General features: G+C 47.3%; 10 protein-coding genes across 10 annotated transcripts; 6 read left to right on the forward strand and 4 right to left on the reverse strand.

The window, feature by feature from the left end:
* Window positions 1-328: 328 nt before the first annotated feature.
* N7483_006019 (CCCH zinc finger protein) lies at window positions 329-1,868 on the reverse strand (the record flags this gene model as incomplete). The annotated part of the gene is made up of 5 exons (XM_057089456.1): window positions 329-900; window positions 987-1,048; window positions 1,096-1,207; window positions 1,263-1,772; window positions 1,823-1,868. The coding sequence occupies 5 exons, from the start codon at window positions 1,866-1,868 to the stop codon at window positions 329-331; spliced, it is 1,302 nt and encodes a 433-aa protein (XP_056949285.1).
* Window positions 1,869-2,359: 491 nt separating this feature from the next.
* On the reverse strand, window positions 2,360-3,649 carry N7483_006020 (transcription factor IIF subunit TFG2; the record flags this gene model as incomplete). Its single annotated transcript, XM_057089457.1, has 4 exons — window positions 2,360-2,734; window positions 2,789-2,985; window positions 3,041-3,305; window positions 3,392-3,649. 4 exons carry the CDS (start codon window positions 3,647-3,649, stop codon window positions 2,360-2,362), a joined length of 1,095 nt encoding a protein of 364 aa, XP_056949286.1.
* A 636-nt stretch (window positions 3,650-4,285) lies between these two features.
* Window positions 4,286-4,873, forward strand: N7483_006021 (GNAT family N-acetyltransferase; the record flags this gene model as incomplete). Its single annotated transcript, XM_057089458.1, has 1 exon — window positions 4,286-4,873. One exon carries the CDS (start codon window positions 4,286-4,288, stop codon window positions 4,871-4,873), a length of 588 nt encoding a protein of 195 aa, XP_056949287.1.
* Window positions 4,874-5,229: 356 nt separating this feature from the next.
* N7483_006022 (PCI domain-containing protein) lies at window positions 5,230-6,546 on the forward strand (the record flags this gene model as incomplete). Its single annotated transcript, XM_057089459.1, has 2 exons — window positions 5,230-6,456; window positions 6,517-6,546. 2 exons carry the CDS (start codon window positions 5,230-5,232, stop codon window positions 6,544-6,546), a joined length of 1,257 nt encoding a protein of 418 aa, XP_056949288.1.
* A 900-nt stretch (window positions 6,547-7,446) lies between these two features.
* Window positions 7,447-7,731, forward strand: N7483_006023 (uncharacterized protein; the record flags this gene model as incomplete). The annotated part of the gene is made up of 1 exon (XM_057089460.1): window positions 7,447-7,731. The coding sequence occupies one exon, from the start codon at window positions 7,447-7,449 to the stop codon at window positions 7,729-7,731; it is 285 nt and encodes a 94-aa protein (XP_056949289.1).
* Window positions 7,732-8,065: 334 nt separating this feature from the next.
* Window positions 8,066-10,759, reverse strand: N7483_006024 (alpha-L-rhamnosidase; the record flags this gene model as incomplete). Its single annotated transcript, XM_057089461.1, has 1 exon — window positions 8,066-10,759. One exon carries the CDS (start codon window positions 10,757-10,759, stop codon window positions 8,066-8,068), a length of 2,694 nt encoding a protein of 897 aa, XP_056949290.1.
* A 1,479-nt stretch (window positions 10,760-12,238) lies between these two features.
* Window positions 12,239-13,899, forward strand: N7483_006025 (uncharacterized protein; the record flags this gene model as incomplete). Its single annotated transcript, XM_057089462.1, has 2 exons — window positions 12,239-12,739; window positions 12,808-13,899. The coding sequence occupies 2 exons, from the start codon at window positions 12,239-12,241 to the stop codon at window positions 13,897-13,899; spliced, it is 1,593 nt and encodes a 530-aa protein (XP_056949291.1).
* Window positions 13,900-14,100: 201 nt separating this feature from the next.
* N7483_006026 (uncharacterized protein) lies at window positions 14,101-15,268 on the reverse strand (the record flags this gene model as incomplete). The annotated part of the gene is made up of 3 exons (XM_057089463.1): window positions 14,101-14,889; window positions 14,955-15,025; window positions 15,082-15,268. The coding sequence occupies 3 exons, from the start codon at window positions 15,266-15,268 to the stop codon at window positions 14,101-14,103; spliced, it is 1,047 nt and encodes a 348-aa protein (XP_056949292.1).
* A 1,811-nt stretch (window positions 15,269-17,079) lies between these two features.
* Window positions 17,080-18,790, forward strand: N7483_006027 (aldehyde dehydrogenase; the record flags this gene model as incomplete). The annotated part of the gene is made up of 4 exons (XM_057089464.1): window positions 17,080-17,528; window positions 17,671-18,064; window positions 18,148-18,596; window positions 18,646-18,790. 4 exons carry the CDS (start codon window positions 17,080-17,082, stop codon window positions 18,788-18,790), a joined length of 1,437 nt encoding a protein of 478 aa, XP_056949293.1.
* Window positions 18,791-20,302: 1,512 nt separating this feature from the next.
* osm1 (putative fumarate reductase Osm1) lies at window positions 20,303-22,385 on the forward strand (the record flags this gene model as incomplete). Its single annotated transcript, XM_057089465.1, has 4 exons — window positions 20,303-20,339; window positions 20,422-20,490; window positions 20,557-22,227; window positions 22,288-22,385. 4 exons carry the CDS (start codon window positions 20,303-20,305, stop codon window positions 22,383-22,385), a joined length of 1,875 nt encoding a protein of 624 aa, XP_056949294.1.
* Window positions 22,386-23,107: the final 722 nt, after the last annotated feature.

Here is a 23,107-nt window from a genome sequence, read left to right on the forward strand (position 1 = left end):
ATATGCTACGATAGGCACTATTCACCAGAACTTTGGAAGTATTATGGATCGAATTCTAGCCTTCCTACTGGTAACTAGGAGCCTTGCTAACCGGATACGATGATTTACCATTAAATTGAACTTGGATGCTAAGTGCGAAACATCATGATTGCATTATTTCTTTCTAGACAAATGCCTTAAATGCCATATGCTCAGGGGTATCACTGGTTTTTGCAAACCAACCAAAACCAAATGCACAAGAAACGAAAAGAATCAAAAATGAAAGGGGGAATCAACGTCAGCAGCTACAATAGCTGACAGTATGGCTGTCTCTGCGACAGATGCAATCTTAAAATTTGATAAAGTCATGCTGCTGAGACATTTCGTGGCTACCAGACCCTTCGATCAGTTGCTCAGGCGAATCGTCAAACTCATCCGAATCAATATCATCAGAGTCAATCGCATCATAATCTTCCTCCTCGCTAGACTCGTCAGAATCATCCTCTCCAGCCTCGGCTCTACTGGCAGCTGCAGCAGCTGCTTTCCGGATTTGACCAGCACGATCAACATGAGGCAGCTTGCACCGCTTCTTGTGGCAAATACCAGAGTTTGCATAGTCAGGGCATTCGTGCACATGACGGTCCTCACACTCAGCACCTTTCTCACAGTATCCTAAAGTTGCAAATCCACGGCATACAGGGGCACCCGGTGTCGTACGAACATGGGAATAGCGACAGCTATCATTGGAGCAGCGACCTTTGATGAAATGCAGACACGTGGGGGACCTATGGGGCGATGGTTCATGGGAAAGATCACAGCTGACGCCTGCATTGCAATTACCTGTCTGGAGGAAGTCCTTGCAGATAGCAACTTTGCTTGGGTCGTGGGTGAAGAGACACGATGGTCCCTTGTAGCATGTACCTGGAAGATTAAATTAAAGGAGTTAGTTTTCAAACAGGATGGGGTTAATATGGCGGAGCTGTATGGTCCGTCGGAAAACGAAATACCGGTCGAAGTAAATCTTTTGCACAGTTCGCCCCGTTTCTTGACGGTGCCTGGCTGTCTGTTGCTGGATTAATAAAAAGGTTCAGCTAGTTTTGTCGAGAGAGGACGCACATTTTGGTCGCAACAGCACCAAGTCGGTGAAGATTGCCATTCTTACTCCGCACAAAGGTCACACCAGCGACGGTGACTCGCTTTGGCGTAGCATTGGCAGTGTTTGGGTCATCTAAAAAGGGTGAGCCAGTTCCAAATAGCGGATGGTAATTTCAGAGACGACATACTCGACATGCGCACCAGCTTGCTACCGCCACGCATAATCTGGAATGGAACATCGTTGACGAGAATCTGCTGCGCGGCAGCAGAGACAGATGCAGCTGTATTCCCGTGAGCATAGCGGAGCACCTTTAATTGCTCTCGCTCAGCACGTCGTTGCTGCTTCATCTTGCGAGTTTCTTCCATAGCCTTAGCCCGAGCTTGCTTTTCTTTATCATACACCGCAGAGTTGATGAGTTGCATGTGACGATCATGTTTTGTGACCCACCCGTTCGAGGTTGATGGAGGACGTGACTCGGCATCATTATCGCTCACAGGACCAGGGGATGAGGTGAAACTAGGCGTGGACCCGGAAGCTCCATTCAAGACCAATGTGCGGTGTCGGTGAGGAGCTGCAGGGCGGCGACCTCGACCACCACGCTGATAAGGAGCCCATCCAGAATGACCATGCGTGTTGCGAGCGGCATACTGGGGCTGAGGAGGCTGAGTTGATTGGCTTCTATGGCGATTTATCTGGCCTATACTAGGTGAGCTCACTGGTTAAATCATAGGCTGTCAAGCGCCTTACCTGCAAGTTGACCAATCTTGGCCAACAGGTCCTCGTTCTCTGTCATGTGGGGTATTTGAAAATGCTTTTTGGTTAGATCAAGTCAGTTGTAAGTGAAAAAGAAGGTTTCTGATATTTCCAGGTTACAAAAAAGTGCGCTGAGAAAAAGTTGTGGAGGTGAGAGTTATTCTAGGAAGGAAGGTTGAATGACGAGTCGCGGTCCCAAGCTAGGCGCTGGTGGCGCAAGTATGTCACGTGACAGGCTTGGCGGCGCATATAAATCACCCTCTTGAAGCGAATAATATTCACACCTCAAGTGTTTCGCCGAATATGTGATATTAATATGTGCATGTTACTCTAGAGGCTGCCTAGTATGTATTCTATCTAGTTACCATTCTAGTGCACCATTGGTTTTAAGGCTTGAAAGAAAGCGGGGCTACATTAGCTAAATATTACAATAATGTGTTACCAGAGCACTACGTGCTTGTTTTGGAACGTATCTGTTGACGTTGAGATTTCTAATCTAGTAGAAATAGACATACGGCCTTTAGAGGCAAGTTAAAAGATCATCTCATCATGGTCCGTGGCCACACCCGAGGCAGTTGGGTCATCATCAGAGGCATCATCATAGTTCTCTGGTGCTGGAGCCAGCTCAGCCTTCGCATACGAAGTTTGGGTTGCATAGTTAGCTTGCCGCGCTTCTGGTTTCAGCTCCCATGTCATTGCAAAATCTCCAGACTTTACTAGGTGAGCAACCAACTCCAAGGTTTGCTTGAGATAAGCTTCTGGTTGTGAAGTTTTCGCCTTGAGAGCCTTAAACGGCCAGTATTGGTACTGTCGGAAGCAGTCGAAAATCATGTCCAGCAGCTCGTTCTGGGCAATACGTGTAGACTTGTTTTCTTGTGACTTGGCCTTGGCCAGTTTTGAGGCTTGCTGTGAGATTGTCAATAACCTGCTTGGAAAATAGCCTAAGTATTGTAAACATACCACAAAGTTGCCTGTGTCCACCGGAAGAGCATGACGCGACTGCAAAATATGAGTGGGAATCTTCTCGATAAATCTGGTTTCCTTTTTGGGCTTCAGAGCATCTAGGGCGCGCCTCTCTGAGATTCGACGGAACTCCTCATTTTCCACTGGAAGACAATTGAATTCCTCGCTGACTCGTCCGATAAGTGCAGTTTGCTCTGAGAAATATTAGAATAGTCCAAACAAAGTTCATCTTGCGCAAGAACGACATACTGGGCACTGTCTTCCGCATGTAAGGCTCCCATTTTTTGCCCTGTTCCCTTCGTCGGGCATCGCGCTTCATGGCCTCATATAGGGCCGAGCGTGTTTCGCCGAAGACTGCCATCCGGTTCTCAGCTCCTGGGACGTCCTTTTCCGTGAAAACAAAGGTATTTTGTGTCATATGTGAGGCATTTGTGGATGTGACGGTCTGTTGTTGCAGGATGTAATCTTTGGGGATGTCCTTATTGTCTGGGCGATCGTGAAGTCGCAAGCTGACCTGTAAGCCGAAATTCATGTTAGACTCCCTGAGACAATACAGGCATAACATTCCAAGGTTTGAATAGCGGTCAATGCAGTACATACCCGTTTCAGGTCATTTGGCTCCCCCTCTATCCTGATCGTTCCAATCTCAATTTCTTCATCATCATCGATCTGCGCCCAGTTTTCCCAAAGCTGACGGGGAAGTCGTGACATCCACACATGCTGATTTGCGGCTGCAAAGTCCAGATCTCCGGCGTCTTCGTAGAGGTCGTCGTCATCAAAGTCTGCAAGAGTCATTTTCTTGTCATCTGGGTCTTGCTTGATGTACATGGCGTCGGGGTCTTGCTTGACCTGCGCCATGGTGTGAAAAGATGAATGGATGTTGTGTTATTTGAAAGTTTTGCAAGTATATCAGGTATGCGATTAACTTGGAAAGTGGACAAGCGGTCGCTGAGGCAGTGATTCGATAAAGTTAAGGACAATGCATGAGCATGGATGGAGGCGACACTCTAGGCGGAGCTGGGGAATTGCCAAGGCGGTGAAGAGCTGACGGCAGTGATGACTTCACCGGATTAGAGAAACAGAGGCCCCGGAGGAACACTGCCCTAGTGTCACATCACTCAATAATATCGCAGATGATAGGAGAATCGCTACGATGGACTCTTGAAGAAAAGGTGATCCTATTCACATATCATCCTCATGGAATGTGATCCACACCAACTTGAATATACTCCCTTATTATGTTTATTTGCTGCTTGACTTGCATATTTAACCCAGGAAAACGTTCTTACGCAAACCAAATTGACCTTGTATATGAAAGATATTTATTTTACTATCTCTGAGTTCTCAAGCTTTATCAAGATCACAGAATGTCAAAGAAATTGCTCTTCTGTTTTCCAACCCGAGAGAAACGATCGAATCAAGCTTGTACCATTCAACCCAGTTCACCATGGGCAGTCCTTTCATCAGCATTCCACTGCTGAGATTTTTGCAAACATGAGTATGGGTCCTTGGAAGACAGCTCAAGAACTGGAATCAGCCTTCTATGATGGCCAGGACAGACATATACTATCCTTCGACAACCCCGAGTCCTTCGCATTTGCCATTATAGACAAGACACGCCCTCCATCTTCTGATGACAGTGATGGCGAGCTGGCAGGCACAATCAGTTATATCAACACATCAGTTGCCAATCTCAGTACTGAACTCGGTTTTGTTGTTGTTCTTCCGCCCTATCAGAGAAGTCATGTGGCTGTCAATGCGGCTGGGCTTATGCTACAAAATGCCTTTGACAGTCGAGACAATGGAGGACTGGGCTTGTATCAAGTGCACTGGAAATCAAGTATCAGCAACCCGGCAAGTTTTCGCCTAGCGGAGAAACTGGGCTTCGAGACGGTCGGAATGACTAAATGGCATATGCGATTTCCTAAAGGGGCGACCAAGGGGAAAGTTGGGAACGGACGAGTACTACCACCTGGAAGTGATCCTGACGATATATGGCGAGATACTGTAGAGCTTAGTATGTCATGGGAGGATTGGCAAAATGGTGCTAGAGACAAGACCCAGACTGCCATGAGTAGATAAAGCTGAGCTAAATAAGCTGTATAGCATCATAGCTCAATAATGTCAGTTATATTTGAACTCCGCTTAGAAATTCGATCAGACTAATCGATAGTATATATACCCAGCAATTTTGGGAAATTATTCATAAAAAAAGTAAAATCTAATGGATGTGGTAGCTGCTATACTTCCAACCTTGGAAGTTTCCAAGAGTTCCCTTCTCCGCCTTGTTGCCTTCTTATCGATAACGCAGCTGAATTCCCCAACTTGCACCTCATTGCATCTCCAACTTCCTCCCTACTTGGTCAAGACCAAACTGGCCACAGCTTCACTTCTGCAAATTCATCCAGTCCTTCCTTTATCAATCTCTTCACATCAATATGGCATCTCAAAAAGTTACAAGCGCGTTAGCAGCGATCGAATCCTCACCCCACCAGCCGACCAAGCTCCAAGAATACAACAACCTTCTTAATGAGATTGTGGCTACCTCATCGGGCGATGAGCTCGCCCAAGACATAGTCTACTTTCTAGACTCCATACTCAATGAGGATATTAGCATCGTCGCCTCCCGACCCCTCCTCGTTTCTTTTATCACCGTCCTCCAGAACTTCGACCCTGAGGTCAAAATCAAAGTCGGCCAACATGCCGTCACACTCCTTCAGTCCCGTGCCACAGCCGTCGAAGAACAAGACTCACAAATTCGTGAAATTTTGGCAGAGGCATACGAGTCACAAGAGGAATACACCGCAGCAGCTCGAGCACTACAGGGAATATCCATCGATAGCTCCCAGCGCTTGGTATCCGACGATGCCAAATCAAAGCTTTGGATCCGAATTGTGCGCTACTACCTTGAAGATGGTGACACTACCAATGCCGAAACCTTCCTAAATCGAATTAAGAGTTTGCCCAACAAGATTGAGGACCACGATATTCGACTTCACTTTCAGCTTTCTCAGGCCCGTATTTTCGATGCACGTCGCCGTTTCCTGGATGCCGCTCAAGAATACTTCAATGTCAGTCTGGCTGCAGGTGTAGATGAGGATGATCGCCTTACGGCACTATCAGCCGCTATTCGGTGCGCCGTATTAGCCCCTGCGGGTCCACAGCGTTCACGCACTCTCTCACGTCTGTACAAGGATGACCGTGCTTCTTCTGTGGACGAATTTTCGATCTTGGAGAAGATGTTTTTAGATCGGCTTCTTAATGCCGATGAGATCGCTGCTTTCGCTAAGAAACTTGCTCCCCACCAGCTTGCGATCACTTCAGATGGCACAACTGTCCTCGATAGAGCTGTAATCGAACATAATCTTGTTGCGGCCAGCAAGCTCTATGAAAACATCAATGTCGACGCTTTGGGCTCCATACTTGGTCTCCAATCCTCTGGTGAATTTTCAGCTGGAGAGAAGGCTGAGGCGTATGCTGCACGAATGGTTGAACAAGGACGTCTTCGGGGAAAGATTGACCAGATCGACGGAGTCATTTATTTTGAGACAGGCTCGACTGCACTTTCTACTGTGGGTCCAAACTTGCGTCAGTGGGATATTGGGGTTCAAGAACTTGCAGAATATGTTGAGCAAGTCGCAGCCCGTATTTCTGAGCAGTTCCCAGTATGTTCAATCACAATTAATGCCACCAAATGACCTGAACATTCTGCTAACACTTTCTAGGACTTTGCTACTAGTCAAATGGTGCAGTGATGGCTCAAGGATCTAATGACCTTTCTACGAAGTAATGCTTAAACATGCACGGTGGCCAGTCAACTCCTAGCTGAGATTTAGAATACACTCTTCAAATACCCAATTTTATCTTCAACCAAATACCCCTGATTCAAGTTGTAGGTTAACTTGAAATCACCGATATCATACTATTGCGTATAGACCATCGTCCTTCAAATGTTAGCTCTGAGAGTCTGACTTCCAGGATCCGGTTCGGTTGTTCATAGCGCTGCACATGCACATGTGGATGTCTTTTTGGTGAATGCTGCCGTCCTTTATCAATGGATTTATCACCGTGACGTTATACCTATTCATACTAGTACATACTAGTAAGTGCATATACTGGTTCCAAGTTGGCGGAAGCCTCTATATTAAACACCTAAAAAGCTTATCCACTAACAGCTCCCTTAGAATATGAATTGTCAAGCGATTAATGACTCAATCCAGCATAAGACTTGCTATGTTCCAAGTGTATTGGCTCAAAACTTGGATATCTATGCGAAAAAAGCCCTTCATATCCATTTCAAGCTGCTTGCTTATTATGCTTGATAGATATGGAGCTTGAAGTCTTCAAGTTTAAAATAGACATCGTGGTCTGTCTCTACTTAGGAAAGGCCCCTCTCGTCAACCCATTTCAAACCATGGTAGTTCAACCGTTCCAAAAAATGGAAGTACATGAAAATCCAGCATGTTGATATCAGATGAATCGCCGAGAAATGATAAACAAACTGATAACGCCGTAAATGAATTTACACGCCGAGGCTTTTCACTTCCACCTTCCTTTGCCTCTCTCCTCCACAACGGTCTGATACTCCTACAAGATACAAAATCACCTGAAACCCGCCAAACGACTCCTACTTCGATCTCAATATGGCATACACAATGGAGCGCCTTGCTGAGGCCAAAAGACTGTTTCCTCTCCCCGACCCCAACGCACCACCTAGCGAAGAAGTTATCAAGGCAGCCGAAACTCCGGAGCCCCGATACAACCTGCGAACTCGCCAGGAGCACCAAAAGGAGCCGACTCTCCACATTTGGTATGAAGACAAGGATGATGAAGACTACTGTCCGAGTCCAAAGAAGGCCAAGGAGGAAAAGCAGCCAAAGAAGGCAAAGAAGGCGAAGCAGCCAAAGCAACCAAAGCAGCCAAAGAGGTCAAAGCAGTGAACCTACACATGAAGTCTTTTGATTGCGAAAATGGCCGTGCTTAGTAAGTTGAACGTCACATTTGGAAGGTTGAACTTTTCTTAACCATCACACTCATTCAGGCCAATTTGCATGAACGGCGATCCTTCACCATAGGGATCAGGGAGCGTGACCGTATTATGGGTGATACGGCAAGGATGAAAGCCGCTGATTTGCTTTCCAGGGGGGTTAAATTCTCATAATGAATCTTCAGAAGTATCGAGAATGAAGAGTTGAGCATCTTTATTTCTATCTATGTAATGTTCTTTCAATCTTCTCAGTAGACCTCTCTCCAACCTCAACAGTTGAAGTTCAGTTAAACATATGAATCCACTGGATCCCACATGGGAGGCACTAATGCCTTTGGTGGCCACCCGGCTTGACTATCGAATGAGGTCTCAAATTCATACTTGCCAGATCCCACCCATCTTTCAAGTTCCATATCGACATTGTCAGGCTCACCGGGGAGTATAACCTTCGCACTTGAATTCGGCGGCACCACAAGCTCCAACTTGAAATGATTTCCATCTCCAAGAACCCAGCTACATTCCAAGCGTCCATAAGCCGTATCATACATGACTTCAGCTGAATTTACCGTGCCACCCGGCACAGGCTTCACAAGCACAGACTTCCATCCCGGTTCCAGCGGACTCACTCCTGCAACAGTACGATGTAGCCAGTTGATGATCGAGCCAAGCGCATAATGATTGAAGCTGGTCATTTCACCTGGATTGATACTTCCATCCGGACGCATACTATCCCATCGTTCCCATATAGTTGTCGCCCCCATCGTAATGGGGTACATCCACGAGGGACAGGACTTCTCCTGTAACATGCGATATGCCAGCTGAGGGTATCCCGCCTTGGTGAGAGCATGTGAGATGATTGGTGTTCCTGCAAAACCAGTCGAGACCTGAAAGGAGGATTTCCGAACCAGACGCGCAAGACGAGCACCAGCACCGGCAATCTGAGATGGATCATCGAGGAGATTGAAGAATAGCGCCAACGCAAGACCGGTCTGCGTATCGCCGACAAGGAATCCAGTTGATGAAACATACTTCTCCTGGAATCGGGCCTTGAGAGTATTATAGTCTTTCTCGTAACGTGCGGCATCGACAGCTTCGTTGAGGATCTTGGCGACATCGGCTATCGTGCGTGTAACGTGGACAAGGTATGCGTCTGCAACGAGGGTGCCGTCTGTACGAGAGTTACCAGGGCTCTCTGGTGGTGCAGTAGGATCGAGCCAGTCACCTAGTTGGAAGAGAGTATCTTCCCAGAGGTTATCTGGTCCACGGAGAATACCAATGTCGACCCAGGCTTTCATGCTAGAGTATTGACAACGGAGGATTTCTTTATCGCCGTAGCTTTGATATAGAGCCCATGGTAGGAGAACTGTAGTATCGTCCCAGACGGCTTGTGGGAATGTAGGCCAGAGAGCCTCGGGGATGATATTTGGAACTGTGAATGGTGGAATACCGTGGTCGTGGACGAGTTGTTCAGCTGCAAGGTCTTTGAGCCAATCACCTAGCATACCGGCAGTGTTGTAGAGGAAGCTAGCTGAGGGCCCGAAGACTTGGATATCGCCCGTCCAGCCCAGACGCTCATCTCGTTGGGGACAATCTGTAGGGATTGAGAGAAAATTGCCACGCATACTCCAGGTGGCGTTCTGGTGGAGCTTGTTGACCATCTCGTGAGAACAGTTAAACCACCCTGTTCGGGTTAAATCTGTGTGCATGACCTCGGCGACGAGACTGTCGAGTGTGGACTGCTCTAAGCCATCGATTTGGACATAACGAAAACCGTGAAACGTGAAACGTGGTGCCCAATCACGGATTTCGTCTCCAGCAGAAATAATCGTATCCGTACATTTTGCAATGCGGAGAGGACGAGTCCCCAGTTCTTGATTTTCGAGGACTTCGGCATGAACCAGAGTCACAATATGGCCGCTGGGTTTGATAATTGAGGGAATGCGAACTCGGCCGACAAGGTTCTGGCCGAAGTCTATGATTGTCTTGCCTGAGGGTGTTTTGATGATCTCCTTCGGCTTGAGGACTTCTGTGACTCTCACAGGGGGTGCATTAGGTGCCACAAGATCTGTTTTCGGGAACTCTGTCTCTTTCACAGCATTCCAAGACCCTTCATGAGGAAAGAACTGGCTAGTCCAACCTTCTTGCTCATCGCGGGCATCAAATACTTCTCCATCGTAGATTTCACTGGTGATAAGTGCAGAAGGATGAGTCTTCCAAGAAGCATCCGTGACCACAGTCACTGGCTCTTGGTCTTCAGAGGTAATCTCCAATTGGGCAATCAAGGCCATCTCATCTCCATAATTGAACCGCTTGCCACCTAAGAATCCCAATCTGGTGGCCCACCATCCTTCAGCAACCTCCACAGCTATGACATTATCATCATCCGCTCGTAACAAAGATACCACGTCGAAGACTTCATAGTTCAGTCGATGATGGTAGCTCGTCCACCCAGGTGCCATACAATGATCACCAACAGGGACCCCATTAATGTAGGCTTGAAACACCCCCAGACTGGTGATGTAGAGGCGAGCTGACTGCAACGAGGATGAAGGGATCTTGAATGTCTTTCGAAAACGAATTGGCCGCAAGGGACCCTCGGGCTGCTTCACTGGGGCTTTGATTGCGCGCGCAGTCCAGTCTTGTGGATTGAGTAGACCGCGTTCAACAGTTGACCAGGCAGACCATTCCGTTGGCTCGCTAGTTGGACCGCCGTATGAGCGAACTCGAACGTGAGCTATTTCTCGGGACTGGAGAGGTTTGCTAGGCCAAGGTACAAGCACCGAATCTGATGTCGTAACATTGTAAAGCTCTGAGTTTGAACCCCGGCGAATCTCAAGGTCATATGCTGTCTGTTTCCAATTTTTGATTGTTCCATTGGGTACCGCAAACTTCCAAGACACACGCGGACTGGAGATGCCGATCCCTAGTCCTGTGGCATGTTGTTCAAATGATACTGATGAAATGGATGGCTGCACAGACATTTTGAAACTGTGCTAAAAGAGGAAGATAATGAGTAATGTCTGATCTATTATCATTACTCTAGCTTTCTATCTCGTTGTGCTATTGATGCGGGGAGAACCTTGGCCTAAGTCAAGGAACTCGGGGTAAATGATGCCGACGCCCAGAGTCCCCGCACTTGGTGACATGTTCATTGTCTGCCGAAGTTTACCCGGACACTATGGCCGGGGATAAGACTCTTGCTCCGTCTTTGATATTAAGGGTAAAATTAGAGTTGAACAATTCATCGCAGGCCTAATCAGTGGATCTACTGTGTTCAAATGTTAAAGCCCGGTAAGCCGTGAAAGAGCGGAGAACAAGGTATGGGAGAAGTTAGTGTAGCCGACACCCGTATAGGCATTATTATTGGTCTAGCCCTGGAGGTTTCTGATTACACACCGCTAAGGCTAGAGTAAAGTTTGAAGGCAACTTGGTAGTATGTAGCCTTAAGTCCACATCCAGGAATCATGTAGATGACTCGAGTCTCCAGTATATGAGACGAGATATCTGGTATTAGAACTTCTATTGTCTTTCATGGTCCGCGGCCTAATTTAGCTCTATTGAGAGGAGGTGATTGAACCCTTGAGATTGATATCAATCGATGGTACTAGTAGCATCGGTGTCAAAAAGACCACTTCGTTTCCTGAATCAGATATGTAGGAGAACAGGTGAATGATACTTGGTCTGAGTTTCTCCATAAAAGCCATGGCACATTGGAAAAGACCAGAAGCTTTTCTAAATTGTGCTAATCGCCACTCAGTGAGCCTTTGCCATATTGGCGTATATACAAGCTGAAAGGGCTGGATAAACGGTGGTTATAATTGCCATTTTTGTGGAAGAACCTCGGACTAAAAGGTTCGATATAAGGGTAATTTCACTACTGTACCCCGCAAAACTGATGTCCCATCCCAACCCCAGATTACGCACCCCGGATTGATAGTCCATGACTGAGACGATGATCATCCCCAATTAGACTACCTCATCTGCCGTTTTTGTTCTCAAAATGATCTGTTGCTCTGTAAATCCATTTTCTAATTGTTCAAATCTTGATTTTCTGGATCCTAGGGTCTTACGACTCGTCTGAATCCGGATCTAGATCCATATCAGGGAAAGCGCCATCCGGGGTAAAAGGTTAAATCCTTGCACGTGGTTCGCCCATTTCTCAAGAATTGGCTTTTCTTCCGGCTTTTATGGCTATTCATCTTTCCTTGTGCGTTGTTTCACATTCATCCTGGCGGCTGCAGTTGCCATCCACAGGAATGCAGAGATAGCGGTGCAGCGGAGCTTGCATTCCGCTGACGAAGTTTGCCTTTGTCTGCGATAGCTGTCGTCTGATTTATCTAGAAAACATAAAACTCCTCCCAGCACCGATCATTTCTGCTTTCATCGACTTCGTCCATCATTTTTCCTTCTCCTGCGCATCTTCATATAAACCCAGTCCACCTCCAGAGGACGAGTAGACGATGGAGAAAGCTACTACAGATTTTATCGAAGATGTGGACCCTCAACAACTGGGTCATGTTGCGAATCGAGAAGACCATGAATTGAATAAATGGCAAAGTGTTAAGAAATACCCCTGGACCTTTGTCTGGTGTATCTATGCAGTTTGGTGCATCTTGCTGGTCAGCTTCGAAAACCAAGCCGCTAGCAATGTCACTAGTATTCCAGAGTACCGTAAAGACTTTGGCTCTTATTATGAGGGAAGCTATGTTCTCGATGCAAAGTGGCAGTCAGCCTTTAGCGGTGCCCCTGTTGCATCTGCGGTTATTGGAGCCCTGTGCTCAGGACAAATCGCTGATACTATCGGTCGAAGAATCACTATTGGAGTTGCTCTCCTGATATCTACCGCAGGTATCAGTCTTGAATTAGTGGCTACGACGAATCAAATGTTTTTTGGTGGCAAGTTTCTGAATGGGTTCGCTTTGGGCGCGTTGGCCTCTGTTCCCGTTACGTTTGTGGGTGAGGTGTGTTCATTCCATCATGATTCTTCAACTTGGCCCTATTATTACAGTTCTAACCATCATTCGAATAGATCGCCCCTCTCGCCCTTCGCGGTACACTTACATGTCTCACCGCCCTAGCCTACGTGATCGGTCCCCTCGTTGTGGCCCTCATTACCAACACAACAGGTAACTACTCGAATCGATGGGCCTACCGCGCAGTTTTTGTTGCGCAGTTTGGTTTTGCTGCAGTGGCACTTGGACTCATTGCATTCATGCCTGAGTCCCCGTGGTGGTTAATTTCCAAGGACCAAGAGGAAAAAGCGCATCGATCTCTCCAAAGACTGGGATATAGTGAGACGGAACGAATGAAAAAAGTTGCACTGATCAAGACCACTCTGGAAGAGGTGCGTCACGAAACGGAAGGTGCTACATACCTCGAGTGCTCCCGAAAAACAAACCTCCGACGAACAATCATCTCCATCTTGCCCCTGAGTATTCAGGCATTATCCGGTGTTGTTTTTGCCGCAGGCTACTCGACATACTACATGGAACTTGCTGGCTACAGCACACAACTGAGCTTCAGACTTCAGATCGCGCAGCAAATCATGTCTCTGGTCGGTAATGTCATGTCATACTTTGTGATTGACCGGGTTGGACGCCGCAACGTCATGATCTACGGTCTAGCGGTACTGACCGTTATCTTGATGTTAACGGGAGGTCTTGCCGTGATGGGATCTCAGACTGGAAACCCCAATGCAGAGGGCGCTATCCGAGGAACTGTCGCTTTGATTCTTATCTATTGCTGGTGGTATAATTTGACTATCGGATCCGCAGGATACACTATCTTGACAGAGGTCTCTACGTCCAGATTACGTATCAAAACGATTGCTATTGGACTAGCGCTGCAGAATGCCCTATATACCATGTGGTCCTTTGTGTTGCCCTACCTTTTCAATCCGAATGAGGCAAACCTTGGTGCTAAGGTCACATTTATCTTTGGTGGATTGAGTGTGATCTGCTTGGTTTACTTATGGTTTTTCCAACCCGAAACTGCAGGTCGGAGCTACGCAGAATTGGATGAGATGTTCATTAGCAAGGTTCCTGCGCGGAAATTCAAGGAATACCGCACGGATGCTGAGGCTATGGGTATTTCTGATAAGGAACATGCTACTACTGTTTAGGATTTTTTGTTTTGGGATTTGGTTTTGACGCACTATGAATAATCTGAATTACACATGTCCAGATCTCTATGAGTCTAAAATACCTTGGTGTACCGTGGGTAGTCATGATTAAAGTAATTTCACTGCTAGCCATACCATGAGAGATGAATTAGAAAATTAGGGGGCATGAGATCGTATTGAAATATTATAATGACAGAGGACTCAATGATGTGCCTGCAGCTGAGTTGTAGATTCATTATCCGACATAACAGCAATATCTGTCTGCACCTGGATATTCAGCGGCAGCTCATCCCCAAGGAAATTCCTCTTTCCACCAGCATAGATAGCAGACTGCATCTTCATATACTCCGGATCCGGCGAAAGCGGACTAGTCTTAGACAGTATATGTGTATTGCTGATATCCGTATTGATATAGTAAGGCGCATTGCTTCGGTTGGAACGATTCTTGAGTTTGAAGGCCGGGAACAGTCCACGAACTATAGGGAGACAAGAACATATTAATCCAACAGATGGCTCAATATGAGTCCAAAGCGTAGCTTGGTAGACAGTATAGTTTGGATCGCTGGGGCTGATCCAGAATAGAACCACAATGCGATAGATACTGGCGAAGCAGACAAAAGCGCCTAGTGCGAAGACACCATTGAGGGCCAATTTGTCTTGCCACGCACGGTGGAGGCCCCAGATCATTGGGACAGGGAGAGCGAGTATCACGAAATCCATTAGCACGTTGAAGGCTTGATTGACAATGAAAAAGAGATTCGCGTTGAAGCAGTGGCCCTCGATGCTTTTATCCCAGTATGCGCGCAAAGGTCGGCATTGACCGGCACAGGCTAAGAATATACCTGCACCCCAGGCAGCGATGAGACAGTTAAGACCAAATGTGAATCTTTGAAATTGGCATGTGGCGAATACTCGGCGGTAGAAGCAGATGATGGATATTTTGATCGAGGGACACAGTACGAAGTAGGTGAATTGATTTGCCAGGAAAATCTGGAGGAAAGAAATTGATGTTAGATCTTGCACATGTGTGCATGAAAGCAAAAAGTATATCATACCTTGTAATAGTTTTCAATCGTTTTGCTATCCAGTGTTTTGACATGGGCGCCATTTCCTCCAATTGTACACCCTGAACGGTATCGTTAGCCAAGAGCTCAGAGCAAGAGTTAAACCGCTGCAACTCACACAAAACCAATTCAATCAACATAGCCAGCATCAACACCATTGATAGCATGCTGAGATAGTCATCGATTCCCAGTCCAACTCTTCGACGCAGGCGAGCAAATACACGCAGCCCCACACAGATGACACAAAGAGCGACCAATACCACGACAATCTCGATCATCTCCCAGCCTCTCGCACTAGAAGCCATGGGTAGCAATAATCAACACAATGCGATAGAATCACAATGGGAGGCAAGGGAGCCTGAAAATAATGAATGAACGACGCCTGGGGAATCTCCAAATTGTGCTTCCGTCATGACAATTATAGGACAGGCGATAATTAACCCGACACACTGGAAACTTGGTTATCTGCAAATCGGTGGCTTGATGGCGCCTCTCCACGGTCGATCATTCACCCAGCTAGTACACGCCGCCGAGATGGGATGTACTTACGATGTCGCGTAGAGAGTGGATCCCACTAGATTCCAAGTCTGGATCGAATAGGCTCTGGCAGGGATTGACCCTGAGCGGATTTCGTTTGTGTGGTTCGCCGCGTATAGCGCTGCCAATCATCACCTAGAAAGGAAGGCTACGGCGGCGACGATTTGGAGAGACAATTAAATGACACATTCTTTCGTTGTGTACTTGGTTTCCAAAGTTTTTTGGAGTGGAGAGTGGAGGCCGAGAGATCCATATGTCGATCTTCCATATTCGATTGATCCTCAGGATATGGTAGTGGATCCCGGTACTACTTTGCGTAGTAATTTCAAGCTCAAATCTTCTGTGTTCTCTAGTATAATCGTGAAAAAGCGTAAATTTCATGTAAACAAACCAATAAAATGCCAACATTAGAACTTGCAAGCATATGATCCACGTAATAAATGAGACAAGTCCTCACGCCGCGCTTCGCGCGGCACTGTAATAGGTGTGTTCACATCCCCTCAGACAGGGAATTTTACTGGCACTTACTTAATTACAGGGCTCAGTCAGAAGCATCTAGAGGTGACTGATGACCTACATCTCTTTTTATGTAAGTACCTACGGGTTTACCTACGGGTTTACCTGAAGGTGAAGGAAGGTTAGCTGCTACATGTACATAGGTTGATATAGGCAACTGGCAGCCCTAGAGATAAGCTGTAGGCTGATTCTGCCTCTCTCCTTAGAGATTATGATAGGCGATAAGTAGAAATGCAGGATCCCAGGGAGTAAAAGAGCTCTATCTACACTATTCAACGACATGCTCATACATACGGAGTAGAACCTTGGAAGCTGCTCAAGGAGATAGAACTGAGATCTATCACCTGTAGAGATCTTGAAGCAAGAAAGAGGCCGAAGACCTTCTTTTCTCTATTTTGCTTGTCTTGTTGATTCAAAAATCCAGGGTTCAGGCACTTGGGTGGAGCCTCAGTGCTTCAGGTAAAGAGAATGGGTCCCATAACTGTGGGGCCGACTATTGAATGTCAAAAAATTCTTCACGGAATGAGAGCTGTGACCCCTGGTTCCAAGGTTAGATCTTGTATTTATACTCCGAAATAATCTATTGGGCTCAACGCCACCAGAGTCAATTTTATGTGAAGTATGTAACGTCGGTCAAGATATTCCGCAATGAAGGAGAGATAGAGTCGCACATGCATCATGGAGAACACAACTTGAACAGATTACCGTCGCAAATCAAAAGAAAGACTGAAGTTTGAAGTTAATGGAATCTTGGAAAGGATTTTCATGTTTGTTCATTTCGAGTAAAGAGAAACAACTAGTTTGTGGAAACAAAGTCCTCAATCAGAAATCAGGATAATTGAGATACAATTCTGGGTAACGATCACCGCCACGATCTACTCCAACTCCCTTATCCAACCAGAATCAAAATTGCCTAAAACTGGAGTCCAACATCTCCATTGTGGGTCTAGCCAAGGGTCAGACATCGCCGCATTGCTGGAGGTCCACGCACGCAGCTCCCGAGCTTCTTTCTCATATTCTTCCAGCTCCCATAACGAGAAACACATAACGAGAACCAGAAAGGATGGCTAATATCTCAGTTCCGCTAATTATTAATGGCAAAGAGGAGTTCTCCTCAACAACATTCGACGTTATCAGTCCCTACACTAACCAGCCATGTTGGTCCGCTGCGGCAGCTACCACGCAAGATGCAGTACGAGCCGTCGAGGCTGCAGACGCTGCATTCCCAGCTTGGTCGCAGACCAAACCCACCGCCAGACGAGATATCTTGCTTAAGGCGGCTGATCTCTTAGAAGAACGATTGGAGGTGAATGCGAAGTATATGCGCACTGAAATGGGTGCAGATGTGGGTGCGTCGCAGGAATTTGTTGTACCGTTGGCCATTCGAATGTTGCGCGAGGTCGCTAGTCGCATTACTTCTATTTGTGGAAGTGTGCCTGTTGTTGAGGCTGATGGACAGAGTGCAATGGTCTTTAAGGAGGCTATGGGTGTTATTTTGGGAATCGTACCATGGTGAGTTCAATAACAATTGGGAGCCAATGCGGCGATGACAGAGGGGATTCAATATTCACTCGATATTGAGATAGCCATCACGAATAACTCGCTTTCTTCCCTGGTCAAAAGAATGACGCTAATCCATACCAATGTCCTGCAGGAACGCACCTTACGTTTTCGGTATCCGATCTGCTGCATGCGCCCTCGCAGCTGGAAATACCACCATCGTTAAATCCTCAGAACTTACGCCACGCTGCTACTGGGCTATTGGTCGCGCATTCGAGGATGCAGGCCTCCCAGCTGGTTGCCTGAACATCATCCACTGTCGCCCTCAAGACGCACCCGAGATAGTGAACGCCATGATTGAGCACCCAGCTGTGCGCAAAATCAACTTTACTGGAAGTACGGCTGTAGGCCGAAAGATTGCGCGTGCATGTGGACAAAATTTGAAGCCTTGTTTGATGGAATTGGGTGGGAAGAATAGCTCTATTGTGTGTGCGGATGCGGATATGCAGACTGCTGTACAGGGAGTTCTTGCAGGTACTTTCTTGAATGTAAGTTATCTCCGGTCTTGCATTCTTACGTTCGAAATGATCTCTGTATTGGTGTCTAACTTTTGGTCTTGCTGCAATATCAGTCTGGTCAGATTTGCATGGCAACAGATCGTATCCTCGTTCACTCATCTATTGCCCCTGCCTTCATTGAGGCCTTACAAAATGCCCTCGCCGCCGGCGCAGATTCCTCCTCTCTTCCACCTACACTTGTCAATACTGCTTCAAAAACCCGTGTAGAGGCTCTCATCACCAGTGCTGTGACCGCTGGTGCACATTTTATTTCCGGCTCTGCAGAAACCAAGGTTTCCTCTGACTCCGGTGTGCGCATGGTGCCGTCCATCTTGGGCGGCATGAAAGAAGATATGCCTCTCTGGCAAGAAGAATCATTTGCATCTGTCGCTGCCTGTATGACCTTCGACAGTGAGGAGGAAGCTATTCGACTAGCCAATAGTAGCGGGTATGGGCTATCTGCGGCGGTCTTCACGGAAGATCTACGAAAAGGCTTGGCGATGGCTAAGCGGATTCAATCTGGGTAAGTTGAGATCTGGTTTTTCTGTGGATTATGGCTGATTATTTTGCAGAGCGGTGCATATCAATAGCATGACCATTCATGATGAGCCGGTGCTGCCGCATGGTGGTGTGAAGAATAGTGGATGGGGTCGTTTTAATGCTGCAGAGGGATTGAATGAATTTTTGGTGACGAAGAGTGTTACTTGGATGGACTAGGTTAATGGGTTTCAAGGCTCAAGTTGGAGCTATGTGGTGATCAAGGAAGGTAGAGCAGGTATTTTGGCTGCATTATACTCTCCAGCGTTTAATCTTTGTCAGGAATATTTGATCGATATCTGCTGAATATGATATTATAATATTTGGAATCCAAAGTACCATTCAAAGCAATTCAAATGTTTGGCGGTGTATCTCTTTCTCAACTGTGGAAGGTGGAGCCGCTGAAGGTTGTTCGTAGTCGTTAAATGATATGTGAATAGCTGTATTTCAAGTTGATCACGGTCATAAGACGCAAATTGGTTCCATTGGTCCTTTGTTTGGATTTTCTCATTTCTTGTTGTGTTTTCCTCGGGACTCCTTCGTTGTTTGATATCCCGATTGTGCTGAGCTCGCCATAGAGCTGTACTCGGTCGAGGCCCTCTCGGGACACATTAACCCGAGATTCGGGTTCCAGTCACCGAGAAGTAAGCCGTGTCTGCAGCCAACGCAGCATCTGGTCGCGAGAAGCATCAAAGTGGGGGGGGGAAGCACAGTTATATGGATTTGAGTATGAAATGTGTACCTGAATAATAAGATCAAAGAATGAATTCCGTCGGCAATTGACTCTTCTTTCTTCAGCAGATCAAATGATGTCATGGGGATCCACAAACAGTAATTCCGAACCCCGGATTTGTTGGACCAATTAAGCGTCGGTTAATGCTCAGCGGCATTTGCTTTTACCAGATAGGTGTGTTATAGATCCATAGTAGACATAGTAAATCTATTATAGTCTGAATATTCAAAGAATGAAACAAAGAAAATAACATGAAATTTTGATGGGTTTCTGTTCTTTATGTAAATTAGTATGGTATGATACCGCCTCGGGATAACGGGAGTACATTCTCGGTCCTTTTGGCTGTAATCCTGTTTGTAACCCGAGGCTCACACCCTCGGTCCAGACTCAGCTCTGCAGAATACATACTAGGGAGTAATAGAAAGAAAGATATAGATTACTTGTTCGATATGCAAATATTGAAGTAGAATTAGATAGCTCAGTCTATCTATACTCATTCTGAATCTCATGCAAGAATTCCACCATGATCCGTGCTCTCAGTCTCTTAGTAGCTCAATCATGATCATGAGACCAAATCTTGGAATGACGCATGTGAAGATGACTTACATCACTCTCCTAGCTCAGAGCTTGACAGTCCACATTAGTAGTAAAGTAAGATTTACCACATATTATCATATATTATGTACTCTCCATGAATATCTAGATCATCCACATGTGATTGTCTTTTTGCGGAGTATCATCAAACTGAACAAACCAGCGTCCTCCCATTACTGTAACCCCCGGATCCACACCTTTTCCCCCACGCTTTCTGCTTTCTGTGCCTCGGCCGATAGATCTTGTCGGCTTCTGAGTTGCTCGGTCCCGTTCCTTTTAACTCGTCTTCCCCCTACCACATCTTCTTCTCCTTCCACAGTCCATCTTATTTTCTCTCCCCCTTTCTCCCTTCCATATTCACAAACATGGCAGCCCCCCAAGTAATTGTGGTCGGCGGTGGCCGTAAGTTACCTTCCCCGCATATCATCATCTGGCAATCTTACCTGGAACAATGAACATGACTGATTTATTTTGTGTATTCCAGTTTCTGGTCTTAGTGCTGCTCACACTGTCTACTTAAACGGCGGTAATGTCCTCGTTCTGGACAAGCAAGGTAGGCTATGAACATCATTCCTCGGTGGCGAAGGGGCCGAAATGTTGACTCCTAGCGTTTCCCCAGCTTTCTTCGGTGGCAACTCAACCAAGGCCACCTCCGGAATTAACGGTGCGCTCACCCGCACCCAGACCGACCTCGGTATCGGTGACAGTGTCAAGGCCTTCTACGAGGATACCCTCAAGTCCGCCCGTGACAAGGCCCGTCCCGACCTGATCAAGGTCCTCACATACAAGTCCGCTTCCGCTGTTGAGTGGCTGCAGGATGTCTTCAACCTCGACCTCACTCTGGTCTCCCGTCTGGGTGGCCACTCCTTCCCTCGTACCCACCGTGGCCACGATGCCAAGTTCCCCGGTATGGCTATCACATACGCTCTTATGCAACGCCTAGAGGAGCTTGCCGAGACCGAGCCCGGTCGTGTCCAGATCGTCAAGAAGGCAAATGTCACCAAGATCAACAAGTCTGGCAACCACGTGAGTGGTGTGACCTACACACTTAATGGCGAGACCAAGACCGCCGATGGTATCGTCGTGCTGGCCACTGGTGGTTACGCCGCTGATTTTAGCGACACTTCCCTGCTGAAGAAGCACCGTCCCGATACATTCGGTCTGTCTTCCACCAACGGCACCCACGCCACTGGTGATGGTCAGAAGATGCTGATGGAGATTGGTGCCAACGGCATCGACATGGACAAGGTCCAGGTTCACCCCACTGGTCTGGTGGACCCCAAGGACCCCGGCGCCAAGTTCAAGTTCTTGGCTGCTGAGGCCCTGCGTGGTGAGGGTGGTCTCCTGTTGAACTCTGACGGTCAACGATTCTCCGATGAGCTCGGTCACCGTGACTACGTCTCTGGCCAGATGTGGAAGGAGAAGGAGAAGGGCAAGTGGCCCATTCGTCTGGTGCTGAACAGCAAGGCCTCCAAGGTCCTGGACTTCCACACTCGTCATTACTCCGGCCGTGGTCTGATGAAGAAGATCACCGGCAAGGAGTTGGCCAAGGAGATTGGCTGTGGCGAGGCTGCTCTCAAGAAGACCTTTGATGAGTACAACCTCATTGCTGATGGTAAGAAGCAGGACCCTTGGAACAAGAAGTTCTTCCACAACCTGCCCTTCAGCCTTGACGATGATTTCCACGTTGCCCTTATGGAGCCTGTCCTTCACTTTACCATGGGTGGTATCGAGATCAACGAGCACGCTGAGGTTCTCAACGGCGAGAAGCAGCCCTTCGAGGGTCTCTACGCCTGTGGTGAGCTTGCAGGTGGTGTCCACGGTGCTAACCGTCTGGGTGGCTCCTCCCTTCTGGGCTGTGTTGTCTACGGTCGTGTTGCCGGTGACTCCGCCTCCCAGCACCTCTTCCAGAAGTTGATCAACAACGGCTCTTCTGCTGCCCAGCACCGTCTGGGTCAGATCTCCCTGCACATTGATCCCTCCACGCCAGGAAAGATCTCAGTTGAGTGGGGTGGTGCTGCCGCCGGTAGCCTGCCTGCTATTGCTGCGGCCCCAGCTGCCGCTACTTCTGCTCCAGCTGCCGCTGCTCCCGAGGAGACCAAGGCCGATCCTGCCAACTTCCAGATTCCCGACAAGGAGTTCAGCATGGAAGAGATTGCCAAGCACAACAAGAAGGATGATCTGTGGATCGTCGTCAAGGGCATTGTCCTTGATGTGACCAACTGGCTGGATGAGCACCCCGGTGGTGCTAACGCCCTGTTCAACTTTATGGGTCGTGATGCTACTGAGGGTAAGCGATATCCCATATAAATTTCTCATTCAATGCAACATTTTACTAACCTCTTATTAGAATTCGCTATGCTCCACGACGACGAGGTCATCCCCAAGTACGCTGCCCAAACTGTCATCGGCCGCGTCAAGGGCCAGACCCCTAGCCTTGAGCTGTAATGCATGTCACAGCATACATCTGATTGAAAATCTTTCCGATTCTACGACCTCAACATACCCCACCTGTCTTGCCTCTTTTGATTGCTTGCGTTGCTATCATTCCATACCATACCTCATTAAATACCGATCTCAGCCTTTGCGGTCTAGATCTTCACTCCGGCGTCGCTGCGACCTCTGAGTCTGGAGTAATTGATGGTCTTATGTAACATACCATTTAGTTTGGAATTTATTCATTAGAATGATTTTTACCTTACATGTCCAATTCGGGATTGGCATCGCTTTTCACCTTAAATCACTACCGATGGAGGCTACGTAGATTTGGTCTTCATTTTAGATTTCTGAGATTGGAAATATCTCCCAAATCATAACAGAATGTTTAGATGAGGTCCGGCCGCTGTTTATCAGGCGTCGTAACAGGGTAGCCTTTAGACCAACATTGGTACTTCCACATCAATCCAGTCAACATCCACTACTTAACATTCTAGGCAGCCTTTTCAGCCTGTCACTCAACTCTCTTCAGACCCCTCATTATCTTCCTCTCAGCCCCCTCTTCCCTCACTGGGTTGGTGACGCCCGCCGCGCAGAGAAAAACGCAAAAGTTGATACCTTTTCGTACGGATGGATGACAGTGCCGGATAACCTGGATCGTTCATCATTCAAAGTGGTGGAAATTGCCTCCCGGATGTATGGCCATGACAACGCCCATCCAGAGTTTGAAGTCA

Source organism: Penicillium malachiteum (genome assembly GCF_028827825.1).
Source record: "Penicillium malachiteum strain IBT 17515 chromosome Unknown utg000002l:1.0-8849297.0:1.0-8852440.0, whole genome shotgun sequence".
Classification (NCBI taxonomy): Eukaryota; Fungi; Ascomycota; class Eurotiomycetes; order Eurotiales; family Aspergillaceae; genus Penicillium; species Penicillium malachiteum.